General features: G+C 35.7%; 1 protein-coding gene across 2 annotated transcripts; it reads left to right on the top strand.

Moving 5' to 3' along the window:
- Nucleotides 1-1,877: 1,877 nt before the first annotated feature.
- On the top strand, nt 1,878-25,968 carry LOC135596477 (uncharacterized). Of its 2 annotated transcripts, XM_065088523.1 has the most exons (19): nt 1,879-2,288; nt 2,544-2,647; nt 5,791-5,877; nt 5,963-6,038; nt 6,128-6,202; nt 6,319-6,372; nt 6,999-7,058; nt 7,183-7,299; nt 17,933-18,027; nt 18,147-18,349; nt 20,605-20,702; nt 20,997-21,100; nt 21,178-21,343; nt 21,554-21,676; nt 22,206-22,288; nt 23,771-23,909; nt 24,572-24,601; nt 24,898-24,965; nt 25,052-25,968. In XM_065088523.1, the coding sequence occupies exons 1-19, from the start codon at nt 2,250-2,252 to the stop codon at nt 25,644-25,646; spliced, it is 2,316 nt and encodes a 771-aa protein (XP_064944595.1). In that variant the 5' UTR covers nt 1,879-2,249; the 3' UTR covers nt 25,647-25,968. The 2 variants fall into 2 exon arrangements, with proteins under 2 accessions (XP_064944601.1, XP_064944595.1); XM_065088529.1 differs by lacking the exon at nt 24,572-24,601 and having other exon boundaries at nt 1,878-2,288.
- The last annotated feature ends 279 nt before the right edge of the window (nt 25,969-26,247 follow it).

Below are 26,247 nucleotides of genomic sequence, written 5' to 3'. Positions count from 1 at the left end.
ATCAGTTCATCACAGCAAGTTTAATCTAATGTTCTAGTAAGATCAGTAAGCCTGAAGACCAAAAAAATTTTCATCTCTTGGATTAATATCTTTTCATCCCAATATCACTTTTGCAAGAGAAGTTGGAAGATGTTTTGGATCAAAAAGGGAACACTTGTGTTCATTTCTGATGAATCAGTAGGATGTATAATAGATCATTTGTTTCAAGATGAAAGGAAACAGCAAGCTGCTTAAGAACATACAAACAATGGCTAAAGTAGAGACACAACTTGGTTATTTGATCTTTGTCCAAATCAATCCACAAATCTTCTGCTTGCATTTCTTTGTTATGGTTCTTCTCTCATCCCCTTCAGCACTACATTTGTTCTCCATCTCTTTGCTTTGCACATACAAATTGGAGTTATCATTAAGTTCAACATAAAATAATATTTTTAGTCAATTTAGAATCATACAGATCCTCATATATAGTTTCTAGTAAAACTTTTATATGTTTCTCTACCTATACTCATCATACAAATACTAATTTAATTGTCTCACCTCTTCTAACCACAATATCTATAATTTCAGCCAAAGCCTAATAATTATGAGAGGGTAGTGGTTATATTCCATTATGACATGTTCAAGAAACAAATATTATAATTTCTTCAAAAAAGAATTTCTTTTCACCAGTCCATAACATCCCAGTTTTGGTTAAACATGGAAAATATTCTCAAATTTTAAAAAAAATCTGATTTTAAATTCAAAACAAATTTAAATGATTTTTCTCCACACAAAGTTAAAATAGCATAATTAAATTTATTTTTGGTCTTTTAAACTTGTTTTCACAACCAACTCACTCAATTATCTAATTGATAAATTTGCATTCTCTTGCATCGTTAGTTTTCTTTTTCTTTTTTTTTTATGTTTGAAAAATGCAAAGTAAAATTATAATTAACTTGATGAGAAATGATATCAAAATAGTTATATTGGGTCTAAACTAGCAGGAAATTATATCAAAATGCTCCAAAATTTATGCATGGCCACAAAATAAATAGATGACTATAATTGTTTTCTTATGCAGTATGAATGATCAAGATCTGCCTTCACATTACCATAGTTAGTCTTTGATCATTATAACTAATAAAGATCACATCCAAAACGACGCTGGATCTCAATTAGAAGAACGATCATAATTAACCTTCAAGGTAGCTCAAATGATATCACAAATTGGAAGCTATATTGACTGGAATTTGACCAAATTAAATTGAGCATGATACTGGTTGGCCTATGAACTAGTAATTAGAGATAAGCAAACAAATAATTTGAGAGTTTGCTACGCCCATTTTGGTTGTTGATATAAAGCTAACTTGATCATTATTTTTCGTAAGAATATTTTTTGTAAGGAATTAATTAATTAATTACAAGTTCCGTGTTTGTTCATGCAAGATAAATTAGTCAATACATCATGCATCGATCCATTTGTTGCTCTGTGATGATGCGATCCAAATATTTTATTTGGGATGAGGCATGATGCCTAAGTTAAAATAAGTCTTTTTGAAGTTTAAAAAGATTTTGATCATTGAAATCCTGCTCAAATGAGTCATAAAACTCGTACGGGTCAAAATTCATCCGATCAAAAGCCTCAAGAATTATTTGACTACCATAAATTATGAATTATCATGTGTATTAATGAAAAGAATATTTTATTTTAGATGTTATGTTGCCAATTTTATAGATGGATGTTAACCAAAGTTATATAAATGATTATTTTCAAAAATTTGAAGGATATAAAAAATACAATATATATACAATAATAAATAAAAAAGAAACTAATTTATCTCCCGAAATAGTTGGAAGCACTCGCCAGGGGACCGTATTTAAGCAAACCGTAGGCCTAACGATCTCCTTCTTTCGTCTCCCGCGATTGAAGGGCTCGCCCATTTCCCTTCTCCCTCCCTCTCCTCTGCCCTCCTCATCTCGTTCCTCCCTCAAACCCTCCTCGAGATCGATCCCTTTGAGCCCTCCCATTCCCAATCGCCGGCCAATTCTCTGCGCGTTCCTTCTTTGAAGCGCGTTTTCCTCCGACCATCGATCTGTTTCGCCTTCAAGAAGCCGCCCGAGGAAGAGCGGATCGGGGATCCTAGGGTTCTGTTCCCCCCCATAGGGTTTTCTTGGAGCCAATTGGCGAGGGTTCCGGTCCCCGGAACCCTAGATCTGGCAGTTGGGGCGCCCGAGGCGCGCTTGGGATCTTTCGATCGGGGGCCGTCAGGATGTTCTGGCGCATGACCGGACTGAGTCAAGCGTCTCCCGTGAGTCTTTACGCTCTTACTGGATTCGATTTCTTATTCTTTCACCTTCTTGGATGGGATTGGGGTTTTGTTCGTCCGAATTTTGGGTTGCGCGTTGTGTTACCATTTGTCACCACGGGAAATTTTTGTATATTGTTACTTATGATTGCGAAAATATTTGCTGTTTCTTCCCTTCATAAGCATTGTCATTATTAGTTTATATAATGCGTATAATACAAAATGCATTTTTTAATACTGGTTCCAGCTTTGTTTCAGGTAGACGCTATTTTGGAGAAGGAAAACTTTACCTTGGAAGATCTTCTTGATGAGGATGAAATAATCCAAGAATGCAAAGCACTGAATACTCGTCTTTTAAATTTGTAATAGTTTGTTTTACTCTAGTATTGGCTTTTTGGTCTATGTTTAAGAATATACATATTTGCTTCTAATCATTTGCTTTTACATGTTGAGATAACGATCTTATAGGAAGAACTTTAAATTTTCTTAGTTAGCTAACACTGAATGAGATATGGTACTAAAAACTAAAAAGGATGCTGAAAATTTTGGTGTATCCTTTTCTATAGTATTAAATTATTTATCCATTAGTTAGCTAACTTTGAATGAGCTACAAACCTGACTGCTACTAACCCAATTAAATGTAAAATGTGGAAAATTATCTTCAATATTTTGACTGAATGTGAATAAATTTACCAACATTTGGTGATGCATCCTTCTACAGGGCCAAAGAAAGTCTAGAAGAAAAGAAAAAAAAAAACTATGCACACTGTCTCAAACAATTCAAGAAAACATAAATGCAGATAAAAAGAATGCAAGAATCAAACTAGTAATTGACCTGTTTTGGTTTGAGAACAATTGACCGCACAAATATAATAAACCATAAGGTCGTTTAAATGCTTTAAATATTGATTTATACATTCATACACTGGAACACCAATTGTCTCATCACATTGAAAAATAACAACAGAAGAAAAATGTGGAAATTATGCAATTTAAAAGTTCTATGCCTAAACAGATTGTTAGGAGTCTAAATGAGATTCTGGAGTCACTATCCAAAGTCACAATCTTCTTTTTTTTTGTTTTTTCATTCATGCCTGGAGACTCGAGCTTGAGATAATCATTATATTTAAAATTGAATATTTTAAAATATAAAAATGTATCTATTATATGTATTAGGTTTTCTTCATTTTCTAGTTATATTGGCCTCAGTAGTTTTTAAAGGTGGGAAACAGATCTATTAAGTCGACCTCGAGTAGTATGAGATCAGTCTGGTAATATTGGTTGTTACGATCATAGGTTTGGTTTTGAAGTCCTCATTGTTGTCAGTGCTATCTGTTCTCTCTCTCTACAAGTCCTTTTCAAACTTAGATTGACTCATACCAATAAGCTAGAGTTGGCCAAATATGGGCGATTCATCACTGTTGTAGGAAGGAAAGGAAGACAAGAAGTGGGGATGAATGTCGATGAGGAGGAGCAAGGAAGAGAAACAAGAGGGACAGTAGGAAATTTAATGATAAGGACAGTTGAGCGAGGTTACAAATCTGTCTAGTGCTGAAAGTGGTCCTTGGGCATACTATTATTTGTATTGGTGCCACTGGGTGTCCTATGTGTCAGCAGGCATACATGTTGATGCTGTGTCTGGTTGGTGATGAGGAGGGAGGGATTGAGAGGATGTGGTGGTGGAGGAGGTGGTGGCATAGGAGGAAGAAGAAGAGGAGGTGGTGGTGGTGGTGGTAGTGGTAATGGAGGAGGAGGAGAAGAAGAAAAGGAGGCAAGGCTACAGAGGAAACAAAAGGAAGAGAGAGAGAGAGGAACCTAAAAAAATGCTGTTGATATTATAAAAAACAGAGAAAAATAGGAAAAGAACTCAATACTGGTACTGGGAGAAAAACCTCGATATTGGTGCTTGGTGATACCCTTACATGTTGAGTTTATGTAGTGGCTAGCTTTCTTCTGGGCTAGATTGGTGAAATTGATTGGTTCACGTACATGTTGGCTATCAGCCGGTACAAATTGTGGTTGGTTTACTAGAAAAACTAGCCTTCAAACACGTTTTTTAATGGTAATCAATCAAGCACCTTCAATGGTAATGTTTTGTTTCCTCTTTGTTTGTTATTCGTTTGCTTGCTTTCTTATATGTCAATTGTGTTATAATATATCACCCATTCCTAGAAATACTGAGCTGTACATGTGTTTTGGAGGTACGTAGATATATACCATGCAACAAGGAATGAAATTTTGGGTACCAAACCCATACCGGTTGATAGCTAGAGTGGTACGGGTCCAATATATGCAAACATATCAATACATTGTATGTCGGCATGAACTGTGGTAGCGTTCTGTTGGGGGGGGGTAGGAGGAAGAAGGGATAAGGAGGAGAATGAGAAATGTAGGAGATGAGGTGAGTGGTAGGCAATGGGTGACGATGGGCGGGCCATGGTGGTTGTGCGACAGTGCGGAGAGGGAGAACAGGCTCGCTTATTCTCGCTAGCCCTAAAAGGCATCTGGTTTAGTGTTGGAGCGTTCTAAAAGAAAAAAGTTCCAGCCTAACATATAACAAAATGAACAGAACGGATCATCCAAAATGGGGTGGTCCACGTCTTGGTTCATACCTGGTCTAGTAAATACTGGTAGTTTCGTCTGGTCAGGTCTGGTAAGTACAGACCTGACCAGATGAAATTGAATCTCTTGGTAACTTTTGGACTTCTTTCTCCTATCTCTTAATTTTTCTACTGCTGAACTAGTACGTAGAAGTAAGGAAGGCAATGCAACTTCATGATCTTAGGTTTTCTATGATATAATTGTTATATAGCTTCAAGTGTTACTGGTTAGTTTGTTTCTTGTCTTACTCAATTCTATAGAATGAAAATTTTAGTTTTAGGCAATAAGCTACTTACTGATAAAAAAGAGATAAATTGCCATATCTGTAATAGGGAGGGGAACAAACATTGTGTATCTTAGTAAACAAGCATATAGATGAAATGTATGCTTTCTTTTTTGTTTTAAGCAATAAAATGTTTTTTACTTACTGATAAAAAAGGATAAACTGCCATCTCTGTGTAAGGAGGGGAGTAAGTATTATGTATCTTAGTAAGCTTATAGATCCTCTCATGTCAATTAAAAAGAATCTCTTTAGATGCATCTTTGGATGCCACCTATTTGTTGGAGTGCCAGATGCCTCAATGCTTATTATATTTGATGTTGGAATGGCCTATCCGCTTTTCCTTTGCAAGAAACAAGCACTGAGCAAATTATGTTAATTTTGAAATATGAAGCAATCATAATATATCTTGTTTTTTAATTTATTTTATATTGTAATCGTTTGTATTTAATAAAGTAAATATGTGACATAAATATTGTAATTAATTTTTGGACATCTCCTTGTATTCAACCTTTTTTGTTAATGCCGAATCTGAACATAGGCGTCTCTGTAATTTGCAATTTTGTTTTGATCTCTTTGCAATGCTTTATTCGTCGTTTATTATTTTGCTATCCTCATATGCAGTTTGAGAGGAAAGGCCCAATTGGAGCAATTACTTCGTTATATTATAGAGGAGCCGCCTGAGGATGCTGATAAGAAGAATATTTTCAAGTGAGCTATGATTTTTTTTGTCTTCTGAGATATTGTTTGAATACTTTGCCACTCGACTTATTTGTTGAAACTTGTCTTTATACAGGTTTCCGTTTATTGCATGTGAGATATTTACCTGTGATGTTGATATCATATTGAGGGCTTTAGTTGAGGATGTACAAGTAAATGTCTCTATGAAACTCCTAACAGCTTATGTATGATTAAACATGACCACTCTTTTCTAGATTGCACCTTTTTTCTCTTGTTTCAGCTTCTGGATTTGTTATTCTCCTTCCTTAAGCCTGATCACCCACATAGTACATTGCTAGCTGGTTACTTCAGTAAGGTAATCACTGGAACTTTTTATATGAGACAACTAATGTTACAAGTGATTTCTCAGCATTTTCAAGCTTTTCTTTGTGTCTAACACCTAGTATTGCAAATTTTATGTTGTTTGGCAAGGTTGTGATATGCCTAATGATGCGGAAAGCGGGCCCTCTTCTTAATTATGTTCAGGTTTGTGATGTTCACGTGGTAAAGCAAAAAAATTAAAATTTCTCTGTTTTGATTCTTTTCGTTCAATTAGCCTCTACCAAGATGGTATTAAGTTTTCTTTGTCATGGAGTTTTGTTTTGTGTTCTTAACATGACTGTATGAGGGATTCTGAGAATTTGAATTCCATTGTTTTTTGTTGGTATGCACAGTAGCCATGAATAAGAGGAAGCTGATTAGCCTTCATTCTCATATGGTCTTATGGAAATGGTGAAAAAAATATTTATGCTTGCTTTGCATTAACTGCTGAATATGGTTGGTCAAATTGTCAGTTGGTCCATCAAAATGAGAGAACATTTGTATGAATTCTCCCATCTTTTTATGAAAAACATAAAGTTGAATGATTGACTTCATCACTAGATGTTGAGCATTAAGGTCTTGTGTGGAAGATGATTTGCACTGGTTTTTCCTACTGCGCTTTATCTGCACTTTCTTGGAGTTGTTTTATAGATGCTTCAAGCTTTATAATCTGGTTTCTGTTGGATATCAACTATTAATGTTTGTTATTTGCTAAAGTTCTACGGTGTCCTCTTTTCTGTTATCACTTGCATTAATGAGGGTTTGCATTTACTTCTCTTGTTATTGTCTAGGGTCATCGAGAAATAATTCATCAACTTGTGGATCTCATTGGAATCACATCTATTATGGAGGTTAGCAGTTCATGGTTTCATTATGTTTGTTCTTGTGTTGATATGCAAATCTACAAACATACTGGTCCTTAGCATTTCTGTCTTTTTTTTTTCAACTAGTTCTGAAATTGGCAATGTGAAGCAGGTTCTCATTCGATTGATTGGTGCTGATGAGAATATGCAATTCGGCTACATGGATACAATGCAGTGTGTGGAAGATACTGATGTTCTCGAGATGATCGTGGATAAGTTTAGTTCATCGGTATGTGATATGCTGGATCCCAATGTATAATTGATCTTGTTTATCATTTACCTGATGAAAAGAATATGTTGTCCTTATAAATAATTGTATGTATTGAATTTCTCAGTAATATTTGAAAGTTTACAGACCCCACAAAAGTTCTAATGTTTTGAAGCATCATAAGTTTTAGTATCTAAGTAGGCACAGTTGACAGAATTTTTGTCATCTTGTGAGATTGTTATTATGAATGACTTCCTAATAGTATATTGTGAAGGCCAAATAATGTTGAGTCAACAATAGGTCTCTGCCGATATACCAGAGGCTTCCTTGGATGATTTCCATTATCAAGAAGACCTAATTCACTATAGAAAAAATAAAGACAATATTTCTCTTAAACATGAGTGGTTAGTCTTGACATTGTAGATTTTTGAAGGGACATTGGAGTTATATTTGGCTTATGCTAATTTATGTTGTGATACTATATCCTGAAGTCTGAGGTGTTGATCAAGAAGGTTAGAATATCTTTGCATAATGCCATTCATTAACGGATAGGGTAGCCCACAGAAATTTAGAATTGAAGTTTTTGTTAGAATTTAATTGCATAATGTTTGTTAAACTTCTTTGAGAAAAATCACTTAATAGGTTCTCTGTATGTTTGCATCTTGCACATAAGACATTTGAAAATACTTCAGTGGTAGTCCCTCTCAGGGAAAGAAGGATTGCTTTAGGCAACTAATAGCAAACATAAAGCTTTGTCAAATTATGAAAATGGTACCAACACTGATTTCAAAGCAAGGCTAGGCCATCATATGATAAAATTGGACCAAAAATGGTGGCAAGAGATACATGTTGTCAACCCCAACTGGTTGGGATAACGGCTATTGTTGAACTAATTTACTTGCATGCACTTTTCCTTTTTTCCTTTTCTTTTGATAGTTCTCTTTTATGATATCTCTTTCTCTCCTTCATGATGTTTTTCGAAAAAATTATTTCGTTAAATTATTAGTAACATAAATCAAGTGCATTTTCGGCTGTGATGATGAGCAGAATATCATGGCTGTCTCATTAAGACAATGAAATTTATTGAATTCCCTTTAACAAGAAATCCCTGGATTCATTGAACCTTTTCAATTGCAAAGCATAATTGTTATATACACACACACACACATCTTGGTGTGTATATATACACACACACATCTTGGTGGAAACAATTTTTCAGATGTGCAACTAAGATGATTAGTTTCTCTATAGTTAGTGTCACTGGAAAGAAGGCTGTCATCATGGTGTCAACCATTATTCTTGGCTTTCAGTTTGATTACATGAAACTGAACTGAGCTGAGATCCTATCGTGTTTTCGACTTGTTTCAAGTTGAGCTATGCAGTTCTTTTCTGTGCCTTTTGTTTTCCAGATGATTTATGTTCATATTTTTATCAACTAATTTCAAGGCCATCAAGGATGCTAATTTACCTATATCTTCGTTTACAAGTTATATTGTAGGTAAGTACTGGATTAAAAAAATCATTATCATCAAGAACATAATTCAGGAAGGCAGATGTCTCCTTATAGTTATTTTACAGAATTTTACATCTTTTAAGAGAGAAATTGTTTCATAGATTTAGCATTCTTAGTTCAGTTAGAATCATAGACTATTGTACTGCTCGAAATGGTATGGTATGGGTGGTACATACTGGTTTGAGAGTGGGCCGATACGCGGACCACCCCCATTTTGAGCGATCCGATTAAAATAAAAAAATAAAAAAGTAGTGAGCCCCTATCCAACTCAGCATTAAAAAAGGGATCACGAACGTGAGCCCTATTCTCGCATACGATGGTGCTGCCCTCGTCGTTGCGACTTCCGCTTTGCTTCTGCAATGTTGCTGCTTCCTAGGTACACTATTGTTGCTTCTTCTCCTTCCTTTCTTCGTCTTCCTTCTTCTTCTTACTCCACTGCTTCCTCTTCTTCCTTCTCCCTTTCTCCTTCCTCCTTTGTTCCTCTATCGCCACTTCCTCTTCATGCTTTTTTTGTTCCTTGTCGAAACATCGGTATGCACCGGTGTATTTGTCGGTAGACAAGTATGTACCGGTCCGACATATTGCCGAAACGGGTTAGGTACCCAAAAAAGACAATCCTTGGTTAGAATCAAGGTCTGTCATACCGAAGCGTACTGCCTGTACCAGGCAGTACATACTGGTCCGACAGGTTATCGGTACGCGGACCGCCCGGTACTGCTACAGTACTACAGTACTACACTGTAGCACTGCTACAGAATGAAAATATATAAAATTATTTGGTACACCGGTACCGTACCGTACCGAGCCCGGGTCGAAACACCGGTATAGTACGGAACGGCGAACCTTGGTTAAAATTATGACATTTTAATGGGGCTTTATTTAATAAGTGATGATTTTTGTAGACTAGAGATGCATGATGGATGCAGTTTGATAAAAGAAGGTTTTTCATTTTGTTTTCAACTGAGTTGCATACCAAATGTTTGTCTTTTTTACTGTTGAAATGGCATCTTTTCTTTCTATTTACAGCTTGAAGGTAGTAATATTTGGCTCAACTTTTTCATATTGTTCTCTTTTCAATAACAACATCAACATTTTTGTTGATTGGTGTTGATGGAGAACCATCTAGGTTTATAAATGATTTCAGAAGAGGTTATTTGAGGCAAAGAATCAGCAAAAAATCATGAATTAGTAACCTAGAAACTCTAAGAGTTGTGTGAAAAATTGAAGTCTTTTGGTCTTTTTAGGTGTTAACCTTGGGATTGTACTTTTGTACTAAGTGCACTCTTGTATTAAGTATACTTTTTTACTTCTCAGCTGTGAAAACTTTCAACTGTGATAATTTCTTTAAAGCTATTGAGGTCTCATAGAATTTACATTTTGGGTTTCTAAAATACATACAAGTTCCCTAGGAGGTTACTCCTGAAAATTATTGTCTTTATTGATTGTACTAAGACTCCAAAACCCTTATAGATAGTGGAGCTTGTCAATGGACGAAACACTTCAAATATGACTGAAAAATATTTGCATATTCTCTCTTTTAGTCTCTTACCCTCCTCTCTAACCTCACTCCTCTCTCTCTCTCTCCCTCTCTCTCTCTCTATTTCTCTTTATGTTCTACATCAATTTGGTCAGAGTATATCAAGAAATCTGCCTTGCACCCCATTGGGTCCCAACTAGCAATAAAAGCTTTAATCAAAACTCAGAGCCTTGCACCTCCAACGTCAACCCCTTGTGTATGGAGTTGGACTTTGGGGTGATTGTTCCTACGGAATTGGTGAACCACTTAGCTCTCGGTACTTGGTAATTTTTTGAAAACTTCACTAATATTATTGTTACAAAAAATTATGTATTTCCTTATATCGTGATTTTCTTCATCTCTTCTTCCCTCATTTTTGTTTTTTCATTTATCACCCTTTTTCTCTCACAACTTTAACAAGAGTAGTATTGAACTTTAAAACCTAGAAAGTTGTTAAAAAAAAAAGGTGAGAGAACAACTTGAATCATTACACCTTTATCTTGTGCATTGCAACAATTAACAACATCATTATCAAAAGGTAATTTGTTGATAGCATTAGAATCATGACTAGACGGGGTGAAAACCAACCTATTCTTGATGATTCCTAAGACCAGTACAATGAGGGAGACACCCATAGGACCAAACTAGTATATAACGACACAATGTTGAACTAGTTGTTTAATCAAATGATCCAAGTCCTGGGAGATCTTCAATGCATTGAAAACAACCCATGAATGAGGTTGAAGAGTCACTTGAGCAACAAGACCATTGCATTTAGTTGAGGATAGATTTTACTGGCCTTCCTTAAAGCGAGATGTTGCTCGACTAGTGTCGCATTGTCACACTTGTCAAATTGTCAAAACTCGCAAGCACAATACTGGCCTATATACCTGATTACTCATTCTGTACTCATTATGGCTAGATATGAGTTTAGATTTTTTTCTTGGACTTCCCAAAATATCTCGTGGCTATGACTATTCTGGTTGTTGTTGCTCGATTTTATAAAATGACCCACTTTAATCTATGTAACAAGACCAACAATGCCTTATACATTGCTAAATTGTTCTTTCATAAAGTGGTTAAGTTATATGGTTTTCCCTCGACCATAGTGTTAGACAGGGATGTGAAATTTGTTAGCTACTTTTCAAAAATTTTGTGAAAACTATTTGACACAATATTGAAGTTCTCTTTAGCCATTCACCCTAAATAAATAGTCAAACTGAGATTGTTATTTGTTCTTTGAAAAATCTTCTTAGATGTTTAATTAGAGAGAAACTGAAAAACTGGGACTTAACCTTACCTATGACAGAGTTTGCATATAACAGTGATTTAAAAAGCGCTAGGCGCCAAAAGGCTTCAAGGTCCAAAAACGCCCCAAGCGCTAGGCGCTCGCCCGAGCGAAGCGAGATGCTAAAATACAAAAATATATAATATAATGAATAAATATAATTATTTAAAATTTTAAATAAAAATATGCTATTAAATTAAGAAAATCTAAGATACAAAATCACAATGTCACATTAACAAAAAGTTTCAAAATTCAAAACAATAAAATTTTACATAAAAGTCTTTTATCATAATCAATATTATCGTTATTTTCACACAAATCATCTTCATTGAATTTGTCCTCTTCTTCTTGTCCTTCGACTCCTTCCTCTTCATCAAAATATGTTTCATTCTCTATGTCTTCAACAATAGCAGGAGCCGAGCTTGATGCTTTTACACTCATTTATCTTTTTGTCATCTGTCTTGTATATGTTTGTAATTCTCCAGCATCTGAAGCTCTTGCCACATCTCCCTATGTCAATCTATCATCTTTAAATACAAGCTCGTCTTCGGCATCTTGCAAGTTAGCAACCATTTCTCCTACCAACCACTCATTTGAATCATCAATATCTTGCAATGAGATTGAATCAATTTTATTTTGCAAATCATGACGAGCCTTCAAAGCTTGATTATACTTTATGTAAACAAGATCGTGCAATCGTTGATGTTCCAACCGATTTCTTCTCTTCGAGTGAATCTATCATGTCATATAATTTAAAAATATATTAATACATCTATCTAAATAAATAAATAAATTAATTAAAACAAAAATATTTAGTGATCCTTACATGCTTAAAGACACTTCAATTTCGCTTACAACCTGAAGCACTACATGTTAAACTAAGTATTTTAATAGCAAATTGCTATAAGTTCGGGGTGAAATTTTCAAATAGACTCCACCATTCAACTGCAAAATTTATGTTATTATTAGCAATAATATAGTAATATAATATATATAAAATTAATTATATCAAATTATTAATACCTGGAGACGTAGTTGTCCTGGATCGAACGACAATTAGAATTCCAAAAAGACCTTCGGCATTTTTATATAAACATAATTCATGAATAATATTATCTTGAACCTTAAGGCTGGGAGCTAATCTTGCAACGTACTGATATAACCCATCCAAAACTTCTGCATCAAACCCAACAGATTTAATCTTATAATATAATTTAGGGTTCAAATAATATCCTACTGCATGTAAGGGACGATGAAGTTGACAATTCTATCTTCCGTCAATGATTGTAAAAATTTTCTCATATTTTTCTTTATTTTCATTAAAAGACATTTTAATCGTCTCTTTTGTTTTATCCATAGCCTCATAAATATATCCCATTGCAGGCTTATTTTCATTATCCACCAACCAAAGGACTCGAACAAGAGGGCCCATTTCCTTTAATGTATAAACTATATGATTCCAAAAGGATGACATTAAGATGATATCAGTAGCCCTCTTGCCTTTTGCTTTTTTTGCCCATTGGCTTGTCACCCATTTCTCAAAGGTAAACATGTTTCTTATATTATGTTTTTGACGATGCACGCTCTGTAATGTCAAGAATGAAGTAGCAAATTGGGTGACACTATATCTCACTAATTCTTTATTTCCTGTAAATTCTCCCATCATATTCAAAGCCCCAATATGATTATAAAGAAACCAACAACAAAAATTGCCCTTTCTAGGGTTTTCTTGATGTCTAAGATCTTTCCAATATCCTCCAACATTAAATCAATACAATGTGCTGCACATGGAGTCCAATATAAGTGTTGTCTTTTTGTTTCAAGCAATTTACCTGAGACAAAGGATAACAAAAATGATAAGACTTAAGATTTTAACATATTTAATTGAAGATAAAATAATTAAAAAATTCAAAAGAAGAATATTATCGGCTAATACATAGTTGCTTCCATTGTCGGTTATGATTTGAACGACATTTTGTTCTCCAATTTCTTCCATGAAGTTGTCTAGTAAATTATATATCTTATCTCCAGATTTTACAAAAGATGAAGCATCTATTGACTTCACAAACATAGTCCCTAAAGAGCAATTAACCATAAAATTAATTATACTCCTGCCCCTTCTGTCAGTCCAAACATCTGACATAATAGAGCAACCATGTGTTGCCCATGATTCTTTATGACCCTTTAGTAAGTCATTTGTATAATTCAACTCTTTTTGCAATAATGGAACTCGCATCTCATAATAACTTGGAGGTTTTAATCCCGCACCATATCTTCCAATAGCTTCAATCATATCCTTAAAACTGTCTAAACGAGTTGTACTAAGGGGAAGATCAGCTTGATAGAAGAAGCGAGCAATGTGCTTAATTGTTCTTCCTTTTATTTCTTTATCACAAGCATCACTTATATTTGTTTGTCTAAATTTTGAGCCTCCTGCTTGCCCTTGTTGCTTCTGGGATCCTTGAAACATATATAGATCCATCGGTCCTTTTTTACCCTTCTTAGTACTCATAAATTTTTTTCCTTTTTGTCGTATACTTTTTTCCTACTTGGGTTAATACTTATAGAATAATCTTCTTCTTCATTCCTGAGATGTTCAACATTGTCTTATGGTAAATTTCCGTAAGATTTATCCTTTTGTGTCTTCTTTTCATTCATATAACTAAGCAACTCTTCTTTTACCTCAGGTGGACACTTTTTGCAAGCTGCTGCATTCTTGAAATTTCCTACTAGATGTTGTTTTGCACGAAAAATACCACTTCTAATAGTTTTATCGCAAAATATGCAAGTCACTGCATTAGGATCTTTCGGATCCTTCATATAATTATACTTCCATGCAGGATCTTTTTTTGATACCATTGGAGACTCTATTGAGTTGTTCTGTACACTTGTCATTTATCCTGAAATCTAATAATAATTTCAAATAAATAAAAATTAACAGTATTAAAATCAAAATAATATATTATTAATCTAATAAATACAAATACATTATTGTTAACAGTATAAAGTATACTGTTAACAGTATACTTTCGAAAGAGGAGAAGAAAGAGGTGTGTAAGGGAAGACCGAGGGTGCAGCGACAACGGTAAAAGTGAGCAGCAGCAGCGAGAGTGGCGAGCGGCGACAGCGGCAACGGTGAGCAACAGGAGCAGGAGTGGTGACAGCGGCAGCGGCGAGTGGCAGCGAGCTGCAACAGCGGTAGCGTGAACACGAGTAGGGTTAGGGTTGGGCAGCGACAGCTAATATCGGTGCTTTAGTTGGTTCGATTAAACCAACTAAAGCACCAGAGACCGAGCCCAGGCGTCGGGTGCTTCGCCTCGCCTTGCTCGAGCGCTTAGGCGAGCGCCTGAGCGCCTATTGAAATCACTGGCATATAATAACCAAGCCGCTTCACCGGAAAAAGGCCCATTTGAAGTTGTCCTCAGCTATACTCCTTGCATCCATTGACTTTGCACCCATTCCACTTAACTATCGTGCCTCTGGACTAGCCCACTCCTTCGCTTAACATATCCATGATTTGCATGTTGAGTCTTGTTTTCAATTTAGAGTCATGGTATTTTTGAATGTCCTCTATCTATCAGTGTTCATTCTTGATGATCGCCTTATTTAGTCCTCCTAAAGCATTGACTCTCCCACAATACAGGGATGACATAGAGACCATTTTGATGATCGCTTTATTACATATACTACTATCATCCCTTAGTACTTTCTTATTAAGTGACGTGATCGTCCAGCTTCCGATGCTACTTGGGTTACTTTGGAGGAACGTCGTGACTTTGCACCAGTCTTATTGGACCAGTACCTTATAGACTTCTCTTTGGGATCAAGTTCTTTTCCACTGAAAGAGAACCATCTAGGTTTACAAAGGATTTCAGAAGAGGTTATTCAAGGCAAAGAAATTAGCAAAAAATCATGAATTGGTGACCTAGAAATCAAGGTTCACTTTATCGATCTAATCCGATGTGTTGGTTGGCCTATGGTATGATATGTACTGTTCGATACTGACATATCATGTGTTGGTATGGTGGGGCGTACTGATGACACGGAATATGGTTGAAAATAACTTTGAAATTTTTTAAAAATAGAAAAAAAGCTAGATTAGGATTTTTAAGTTGGAAATAAATATAAATTTAGTATAATTTTAACAAAAAAATATAAATTAAGAAAGAATAGTTGCATATATCTTTTTTGGGCTTTGAGAAGTAGCTTTATGGTACCGTTTCAGATCATCCTTCCATTGATATTGAATTATCTACAAAGAAATGATTTGAATTGTTAGATTATTTGTTAAACAACTTAAACTTTAATATTCAAATGAATCAAGTAATTGATTAATGGATATGTCTGGTTCTACCACCAAAAAGAATGATGAGACTTCATAAGCGATGGATCGGGGTCCTCGATCCTATGTATTTGTATACTAATTTGATATGTTTGTCGGACCTAATCCTGAAATTAATCCCATAATATAGTATATCGATACACTGTATGTCATTGGTTCATCAATGTGGTGATTGTCGTAGTTTAGTCATCGTGAACCACATGTGTCCGAGGTGACTCTTGAGGCAAGTATGATTATGGCATGTATTGGTGCGGAGTATGGAGAATGTTGGAACTTTTACTTTCTCCATTGATCTACTATTCTATATTATAAGATCAGTCATAGTACCGTTGCTCAGAGAGAAAAATGACCAACTATTACTGTTACTCGGAGAAGAATGACTAATTATCACATCGAGTTTCATGATCTGAATTTTAGGTGGCATATGTAAAATACTGCTCCTCGATCCATACACCTCCCTCAAACTGTGTAGATGTTACCATTGACTCTTTGGCGTTGTTGCCATCGTCGGTCAAGACACTGTTGTCTACGTCGTTGCCATGTCTCTAGACTGAGTGGGTTGGTGAATTTGATTGAGAAGTTGTTTATATATCTTTGATTAGAGAGTTCTTCCTCAACTTAGATGCTAATACTTCATAATTAGTCTCTCAAGCTTGATCCAATCCATAAATTATAGCTTTGTGAAGTTTTAAGAGAGTGCAAATGTGAGAACGAGAGAAAGGAGTGAGAAAGAAATTGAGAGAGTATAAGAGTTTAGTATAAGAGTTTAAGAGAATGAAAGGGGGTGAAAGAGCGGTAGGAAATGGTTTAAAAACCCATTCAAATGGATATGACCATTGGAAAGGGTTAGATATGAGCCGTTTGTCGGTAACGGTCGAAATCCGATCATTATCGACTGGTATAGGTTGAATTTTGATTATTATCGAGTGGTACAAGCCTATGTACTGATCAGTAATGGTCGGATTTCAACTGTTATCGAGCGGTACAAGCTCGTATTGGGCGATATAGAGCCTCTTAGTATAGATCATCTGGTACAAAGTGGTCCGCATGTCGGTCCCCTATTGGATTGGTATGTACCGCCCATATTGGGCGGTATATCGCGGTACGACGATCCCTACTAGAAACTCTTAGAGTTGTGTGAAAAATTGAAGAATCTAGGTGTTAACCTTGGGACTCTGCTTTTGAATTAAGTGCACTCTTATATTAAGTGCACGCTTTTACTTCTCAGTTGTGATAAGTTTTTTAAAAACTATTTATGTCTCATAGAAGTCATATTTTGGATTTTTTAAAGTCATACAAGTTCCTAGTCACTCTTGGAATCATTGCTTTCATTGTACTAAGACTTCTAAACCCCTATAAATGGTGGAGTTTATCAATGGATGAAACACTTCAGATTTGAATAAAAACACTTGCATCTTCTCTCTTCTGTTCTCTTGTCCTCCTCTTGAATCTCACTCCTCTCTTGCTCTCTCTCAATCTCTCTCGCTGTTCTACATCAGGTGTACTGTTGTTTTCTTTTCCAAACAGTCTTGAACTGTTTTTTAAATATCTGAACAGCCTTCTTTCGACCTCGAATTGATTATCTGCCATACATGAAGTCTTGATCATGTCATTTAGGCACAGTGAAATTCATTGGAGTATGCAAAACAGCTATATATAGGCATCACAAAAGCACACAGCTTTACTTCGCAACTTTGGATTATGTTTGAATGCATATAGATTACTGGGCCACTTTTGCCACTGAAAACTGCAATACATTAAAATTTTCTAGTCATCGTGGAATGATGATGTGTAGTTTCAAGTTTGTATATTAAATTAATCTATTGTAAAACTATGTATTAGACTATCCCTTCTTGGAACTCTGCTATAAGTAAATAAGGGGGAACATGTGTTTCCTGTATGAGACATGCTATATACTGTAAAAAATAGAGAAAGAAAAAAGAAACATGTTTATTATCTGAGACTGAGTACTTTAATTTTGCAATGCTTGTGCAGGACTCTCCTCATGTCCATGCCAATGCAGCAGAAATTCTTTGTGCCATTACTCGATGTGCCCCTCCAGCGCTTTCAGCTAAAATTTGCAGCCCAAGGTAAACATGACCTGATTTCTATATAATGTCAACTTGTTATAGAACTTGTATTGTAGTTTATATGGGTTTTGAACTTTGATCTACTCTTCATCGATGCCATTGTGCTGTCAAAAATGCAGTTATGTGGGGAGATTATTTCATCATGCGCTGGAAGATTCGAGACCTAAATCTGTCCTAGTTCACTCCTTGTCTTTCTGCATATGTTTGTTAGATCCCAAACGACTGGTAGCATCTTCCTATCAAGCATTTAGAAGCCAGCTAACTCATGGATCATTGGTTATTGCTAGTCACGAAACCGTTGAGGGCATGCTAGAGAGATTAGGTATGTTGCTCTTTTTGTTGGTGTTTTGGCACAATGCTGCTATTCGAAGATTTAAAACTTATTGCTCTTCAGAAAAGTCTAGCCTTATTAGGATGACTAAACATTTTGACTTTCAAGATATACTGTAGGATTTGTGGTACACTACAACCAACTCTAACATTGTTTCTTAGTTTTGCATTCATTGCCCATTGTTATCCTATATCATGAATTATTTTAGACTTTGAGTTATTATTTTTCACAATTTCCATCAGGTCTTCTTCAGTTCACCCTTTCTTTTATATGCCGTCCTTTTTACTCATGTTATATGAGATCTTGAGACTACATGCAATGATGGTCAAGCAACAGCAGAAGTCACTGGAAAACATGGGTCTACCATAAAGGCAGGTCTGCTCCTAAAGTGCAAGTGTAAAAGAATCTAGTTTGATAATGAACTGGACTTCACATATCAGAAAAGCAATCGATTGACAAGCGATTCAGCTTTCCTTTTGAAGCTTATTGGTAGTATTGGTACTGATGTGCCGATTCACATGTGTCAATAGTTTCACATGCTAGGAAGATATAGCCACATGTCAGGTTGACCATTGCTGAAGATGCCAACATATAGTGGGGTCAACCACTATAATAGAAATGGTGTCAACTTTTTTTTTTTACTTTCTTTTTGCTTGTGCCAGCTGGCATGGTGGCATGAGATCTGATTCCTTGTGATGAAGCAACAATCTTTGTTGGATGACCTGCAAATTTTACGCTCGCCCTTTACCAAACTTTGTTTCTGAGCCAGTCTGGGGATGCAACTTAGCACCATGGTAGTTGTCTAGGTTGTTTAAATTTGGCTGAAAATCTTTTGTAGCGTTGTTGTTATTGCAAAACATAGTGTGCCCATCAAGCTAATACCATTTGTAGCGTTTAAAATTTTAAATTAAGTTCTATTTTTCCTGTACTAAGTTATAAGTGTGTGTATATATATATGTATATATATTTATGTATATATATGTATATGTATACATACATACATACATATATATATATATATATTTGTGTGTGTGTGTGTGTGTGTGTGCGCTGAGCCGTCTTGATTTAGATGCATAAAGGCTTGCAGGCTAAGGATTAGTTTATTTTGTTTATTCCAAAGACCCATTGGCGAATCCCCAAAAAAAGGTTTGAGCTTCTTCTTGAAGCCATGTATGCCTCCATAATATAAATCACTAGGATATTTCTCTAAGATCTTGAAGGATTCTAGTCCATTCTATCCCTCAGAAGCTTTTACTTGTACAATGGCCTTGCTACAATGATAAGAAGCTTACTCAAACCTCTAGGTTTAACAGGATTGTGAAGTTTTATCTGCCAATTGTCTCAAAGTGCATATATATCTAGAGGTGTTATATAAAAATATGGGTGTCATGGATGTCATTGCTCACATTAATGTTTGACACTGTGATGTATGTCTGACAATTTACTATCAGATGGTAATTTGATTACAGTTATACTGTCTGGTCAAACAATCAAACACTCTGGGTTCTGGAATGAGCGCATTGAGCTTGTCTAGAATAACTATTTCTGCAGAAGAATTGGAATCTCTTTTGTTGCAGATGGAGCATGCTTCTTCTGGTCAAAGTTAAATACTACACACACACACACATACACATATATATTACAACTTTGCCAGTCCATTCATTTTACTAGTTTTTTTAATCCAACTTCATTATAATTTTTCTTGATATTTTTTTAGCATTCATTTCAGTTTTTGTGTGTGTATACTCATTTCTATGTGAGGTTCTTCTTTGTAGATTCTTGATTGGTGATAACTGTTGATGATTTCTAAATACTTAGCTGATTTTCTTTTGCTTAACTCTACTCATTTTATGATGGATTATACACTTACTGATTTTAAAGTACTTCTTGATCTTTTATTCACCTTGATATGATTATGTTCTTGAAACCATAAAAACTTCCAGTTGCATGAAATGTTCAAACTTGCATACATGTCGTAGTTGAATGTTTTTAACTATAAATAAGATCTCAGAAGACTTCTACTGTCGACATACGTACAGTTTTCTATGCCATGAAGCGCAGATGATGTCATGCATTTCATACTTGGTCTTATAAAAAAGAATTTTGACTTTTAATATTATACTCTTTTTATTCTCTTGGGAATGATCATTATGGCTTGTATGGCAAACTTTTCCAGTCGACAATAACTTTAATTTTCTCTTTATCAACTTCTGTCTCTGTTTTCTGCTCATTCAAATATGAAACAGGTGATTTACTGAAACTATTGGTTGTTTCTTCATTGGAAAGCAACTTACAGACCACATATGGCAAATTACAGCCTCCTCTTGGAAAACACCGTTTGAAGGTATACTGCTATCATTTTAATTTTCTTTTGTGAGCTCATGTTGTCAAGATTGTTGAGTACATTATGTCCCCTACTTTTTGAGTGTAGCATTGTAGTTTTTGATTTCTTAACAGTTTTGAAGATATATTTCATGTCTATTTTGGTATTATTAAATAATGAAAAATAACTTAATTGTTTGACTTTGACAAATCATCATTCTTTGTTACTTTGTTAGTATCTTGAAATATGCCTTGCCTAAAAGTTCAAACTGTATGCCATATTTATTTAGTTTTTGCCTGACTTATTTGTTTTCAGATTGTGGAGTTCATCTCTGTTTTATTGACGATTGGTAGTGAAGCTGCTGAGAAAGAACTGACCCAGCTGGGAGCAATTAAGCATGTTGTAGATTTGTTTTTTGAGTAAGTTGCACACCTGAATGACTTCTGATGCTTCAATCCACTTGAATCTTACCGTGAAAACTTTATGGAATTTGTAGGTACCCTTACAATAATTTTTTGCATCATCATGTTGAGAATGTTGTAGGATCGTGCTTAGAGAGTAAGAGGACTCTTTTAGTTGAACATATTTTGCATGATTGTGACCTTGCTGGTAAAATTATTGCGGCAGAAAAGCAAACTTCCTTGTCAACTGATTCCACTAAGGTATGGAACTCCTGTAATACCATAACTTAATAAGATAATGTTTGTGTAACAGAATGCTACTACGATGCTCAAATTATTATGTCTCATACTCCAAATGTGTCATATCCCACAAATTAACTTTGTTTCATCTGATACTTGTGTGTTCCCTTTCTCAAGGATAACATCAGAATATTTATTAACAACCATGCAAGTGTAAAACTCTGTTTGCAGGCTACAATATCTGCAGAGGGACGGCTACCGCCAAGAATAGGAAATGTGGGACACATGACACGCATAGCGAACAAGCTTATGCAGTTGGCAAATAGCAAGCGCATAATCCAGACACACTTGCAGGTCAATCAGCTTCCTTATATATGTCTGTGTGTGTAATTTTTAAAAAATTCTACTTTGTCATGGTTCAATGTAATTTTTGAAAGTATTTTGGTGGATTGTGGACTTTCTTTGTTGTGGAAGTTGGAAGCTTAACTTATTTTTTAGATTTTTGTATGGTAAAATTTTTGGTCTTTGTACAGCCATTGCATATTGGGTTTGTCATTTATATGGTGTTGTTCTATAATTTTACCTGTTATAAGATGACAAAGCAATAAAATCTCCAAGGAGATTACTAAAAAAACTATGAAATATATATTAAATAAGTATAGCTTTATTAAATCTGATATTACTTCCTGCTGCTCATGCTACCCAAAGTTCTCTAGATGATTTTACTATTTACATAGCTGTGAGATCATTCTTTTTTTTGGCAGTGTGCAGACTATGCTCCATTTAGAAATCTGATGCTTGTAATTATACTGATTACCTTTTCTTCTGATCCTATACTTCATTGTTTAAAAACTTGATCCATCAGCTGGGTTTTTATTTTCAGGAAAACAGTGACTGGGTTGACTGGCATAATCACATCTTGCTCAAGCGGAATTCTGTTGAAAATGTGCATCAATGGGCTTGTGGGTAGGCTATTTCATGCTTTTTATGATTAGTCCAGGACGCTTGAACATTATTATTGTATACTAGTTTACAACCTAGAATGGCATTGATGATAAAATTTATCGAGGAACAAGTGTTCCGTATATTTTCTTCTTTTCATGGAAGATGTCTATAGGAGTGTGTGATTAATAGCAAAAAAAAGATATTGATGTAGGATAACAGGATACCTCCAAATAAAACTCTTGAATGCACATGGACATTTTGGTTGTTTTGAAGGATGCCACAAAATTTTCAAGATCCTATATGCTCTATCTTAACTTGTCTCTTTTGCCTACTCTTCCTCATTAATATCAAATTTCCTTAGAATGCATACTCTGTTATGTTAGCATCAAATTTCCCCGTGATTCATATTTCGTTCAAACATTTTATGTCTTCAACATAGAATAATCTGTTTTTTTTGTTATTGTTAAGTTCTATTTATCATTTCTTAGAGAAGAACACACCCTTTTCTCGGTATGTACCCATAAGTATTTATGGAACTTAATCCATGTGACAAATTTTGACTAATCGCCCTTTGCATTATGGTTGTTGTTGTATATGGTAAATGCAAACATTTCAATCAGAGCTTTATCATCATTGATCTTCCAAGGTAAATGTTTCTCCTCTTTGAAGTTTACTTGGTGGTAAGTTAACAACAAATTTTGGAAGGTTTAATTGTTATAGTTTTGGTTACTAAAGAAAATTTGCAAAATTTGGTGATGCATATTTGACTAAGAAATCCCACATATGTTTTAAGTTTCAATTAGGCACAATCATGGTTGATTATGGATTTGTGGCATTCAGAGTGTGTAGATTTCTTTTATGTGATTTTACAGTTTGCATATGGGTAGGCACTGGTTTAAAATGTAGTTGTCATTTGCATTATAATGACTTAAGCTATGATTTTATATAATAGATCAAGTGTGTACATAATCTAAGTTGAACTCAAATCTTTCACAACCACTTTTGCTGAAATTTTGTATAAACATGTGCTTGCAGATAATTCTAGAACTTAATAATCTCTATATTGCATTAGTATATTTTACTTTCGTTACATGCAATTATAATTGTATTCTAAGTTGTCCAAAGTTGGAGATAGATATTCTGAATATAGAAATTTGTAGGAGATTCACTTGATTGATGATCTAGGGCAGTCAAACCTAGTTCATCTTTGCATGGCGAGTTGTCAAAGCGTTAAGCTTCACGAAAGACCTCCATTACTTTCTTGTTTGGGGATGATTTCTTTTAATACTTGGATCCTGTAAACCGATTGCTTGTCCGATGGTTATCATATTTGACCTGTTAAAGTGTATTCCAGTTTTCAAGAGTTATTCTCATTTTCATGCTGAAACTTAATGAAAGTTATGCTGTTTGGACAAACTGAAACCTTTTACATTTGTGATTACGTACCTTCATCTTGGATATTCTCTGGACGAAGTAATCCTGATATTTTTCATTATTTTTAAGGCGTCCTAGTACACTACATGACCGAATCAGGGATAGCGATGATGAGGACTTCAGAGATCGGGATTTTGATGTGGCAACACTGGCTGGTAATCTGAGTCAAACTTTTCGGCATGGAATTTATGCAAATGACATGGAAGAGGTAAACATCATGATGCATTGTAAATGTTTTTAATTCTTAAAGGTACTGCTTTTTGAATGTTTGCTTGCTGTTAAATTTCATCTGTGAATCGTTTCTTTGCTTAGATTGTATGTTATGTTTGGTTTGAATTGATGTTTCTTTGATTTCTAGATTGATCATCGAATGTGGTATCAATTGTCACTTGCCATTCTGTATGTCATTCTGTCTTTTGTCAGTGATATTTGAATCAGGCAAAAACATGCAAGGTTTTTCTTGCACTGACATGCCCCCATGCTCAGCTTTGCCTGGCATTTGGCATGGCCTAAGGTGGTGGTTGGTTCGAGTTGGCATGATCTATGCACTACTAGGACATGCCCTTAAATCGAATGTATCTAACATGCAAAGCTGTTCTAGCATGATAAACAACAAGTGTCACATCATTCCTTTGTATAGTTTGGGAAAGTTGTTTGGTTGGAAGCACCATTCTTGTTTTCATTGGAGCTGACATTGAGACAAGCTTTCTGCATAACAATTGATATCTAAGATGCTTGTGAAGCTGATTTTACCATTCCCACAATAGTTAAATGATAAAGAAATTTTATTTCGGGATTTCTGTGGTTTTGTGTATACTATTTGGATTCTTTGGCAGTGTTAATTTATCTGCCTTTGGCTGCTGGGTGCAGGCTCAAGGATCTTTTGAACGAGATGATGAGGTATGATACAATGATCACAGTCGTCATTGCCTATTTCCTTTTGCTCTCGTTATCAACTTTGGAATGATTTTCTAGTAATAAATACGACGTGAAACCTTGAGAATCTATTTTCTTGAATTTATTTGATTTGCCAATTCGACAAACGTTTCATTTCATTTTTTTACTATTTCATATCATGTGCTACTAAGATCTGGAGGAGGTAGGACAAGGTGAACTTGTCAATACTTTTCAATCATATAGTTGAATTTATGTTCGGTTTGTGCCAAAGGCATTTATGTATTATATAATTTTTGCAGGATGCTTACTTCAATAATGAGTCGGCAGAAGTTATTTCATCTTTGAGTCTTGGGGATGACCAGGACAGGTAGTTGCAAACTGAAAAACATCCACTGACCCTTTGGTTGCTTGGTATAATTTTGAGTAGGCTGATCAAAATTCTGTCTCGTGCAGCTCCCAAATTACAAATTCCGACTTATTTGCTTCTGAAAATGATAGAGGGGTTACTGATTATTCGAATGATTCTCTTGCTTCATCTCCAAATTCAAGTGAGACATCACCTCGTGTGGATGAGCCAGACAAGGTGGTTATTGGTGAAAACAAGGATCCTAGTGACATAGAAACATCTTTGCAAGTGACGGATCCTGGAGCTACCTCGGGGGAATCTGAAGCTACAATATCTGGAAATGGTCCTGTGGATGAGCCCAGAGAGGACACTAGTAACTCAACTACAAGCAAGGGTGACAAGCCCCTAGGGTGGATTGAGTGGAGGGAGACATCGAGATCTGACATGCCTGGCGTAGAGCCGACTGCAGATGTCCCAAATGGTCAGCTCAGAATGGACAAAAACATGGATGAAGTGGCAGTAGACACAGATAAGCATCGACCTTTGTCTGGAGATGCAGACGGACAAGGCGGGGAAACCGGTGTATTGCCAGGATCTACCAACATTCCCGCTGTCAAACTACCAGAGTCCAGCAAGGGTAATCCATGTGGAGATTTACCGGAGCCACTTGCATTCTCGACTGTCGAGAACACAGGGAAGTGAGATGAAGTTGAAGCACCACCCCTGCGACTGTAACTTTAGAGCCTTGTACATCTTGAAGGAAAGCTCATGATGTTAAGAGGCTCATTCATTGTTCTGCCATTATTCCTTTTTACCCAGCACTGCAGCAACGAGAGAGACCACGAAGCTCCGGCAATTTCTCCTGATGCCACTTCTCTCTGTGCCTTTCTCTTCTCTGGCAAATTTTTGACATTGATTGGTGCCAATACCATTGGCATTTTTGTTGTTTCCTTAGCTTCTTTGTTGTACGCTGTGATGCTTCACGGTGGTATTACTAAATGCACGTTCATTTTATTGCAGCGGACACCCACTGTCGATTTGTGCGAGCACCTTTTTTTCTACTTTTGTCGAGTCTGTGCATGGTTACCGATGCCACTTTGTTCCTTCGCTCCTTCGTGACTGATGCATACGGAACCCAAGTACGTATAAAGTATTGAAAGCATGGACATGAGCACGGATCTTGATGCAAGACTTGAGTTGGATTCATTTGCCTCGTGGAAGTCCAAGTCCGGCCCGTTCGCGCCGGATTGGGTTCGTCGAAACCAAACCGGCCTTTCGTACATAAACCATCTCGCCTCGCGTT

Source organism: Musa acuminata, chromosome BXJ1-2 (assembly GCF_036884655.1).
Source record: "Musa acuminata AAA Group cultivar baxijiao chromosome BXJ1-2, Cavendish_Baxijiao_AAA, whole genome shotgun sequence".
In the NCBI taxonomy this organism is placed as follows: Eukaryota; Viridiplantae; Streptophyta; class Magnoliopsida; order Zingiberales; family Musaceae; genus Musa; species Musa acuminata.
This window is presented reverse-complemented; position numbering and strand designations above follow the sequence as displayed.

What these genes read in the sequence shown, in the direction of transcription:
- LOC135596477 (XM_065088523.1), top strand. Translation starts at nt 2,250, where the DNA reads ATGTTCTGGCGCATGACCGGACTGAGTCAAGCGTCTCCC. An exon ending in TGTCAACTGATTCCACTAAG is followed by an intron (nt 21,344 to 21,553) that starts GTATGGAACTCC and finishes CTCTGTTTGCAG; the next exon opens with GCTACAATATCTGCAGAGGG. An exon ending in CTTGGGGATGACCAGGACAG is followed by an intron (nt 24,966 to 25,051) that starts GTAGTTGCAAAC and finishes TGTCTCGTGCAG; the next exon opens with CTCCCAAATTACAAATTCCG.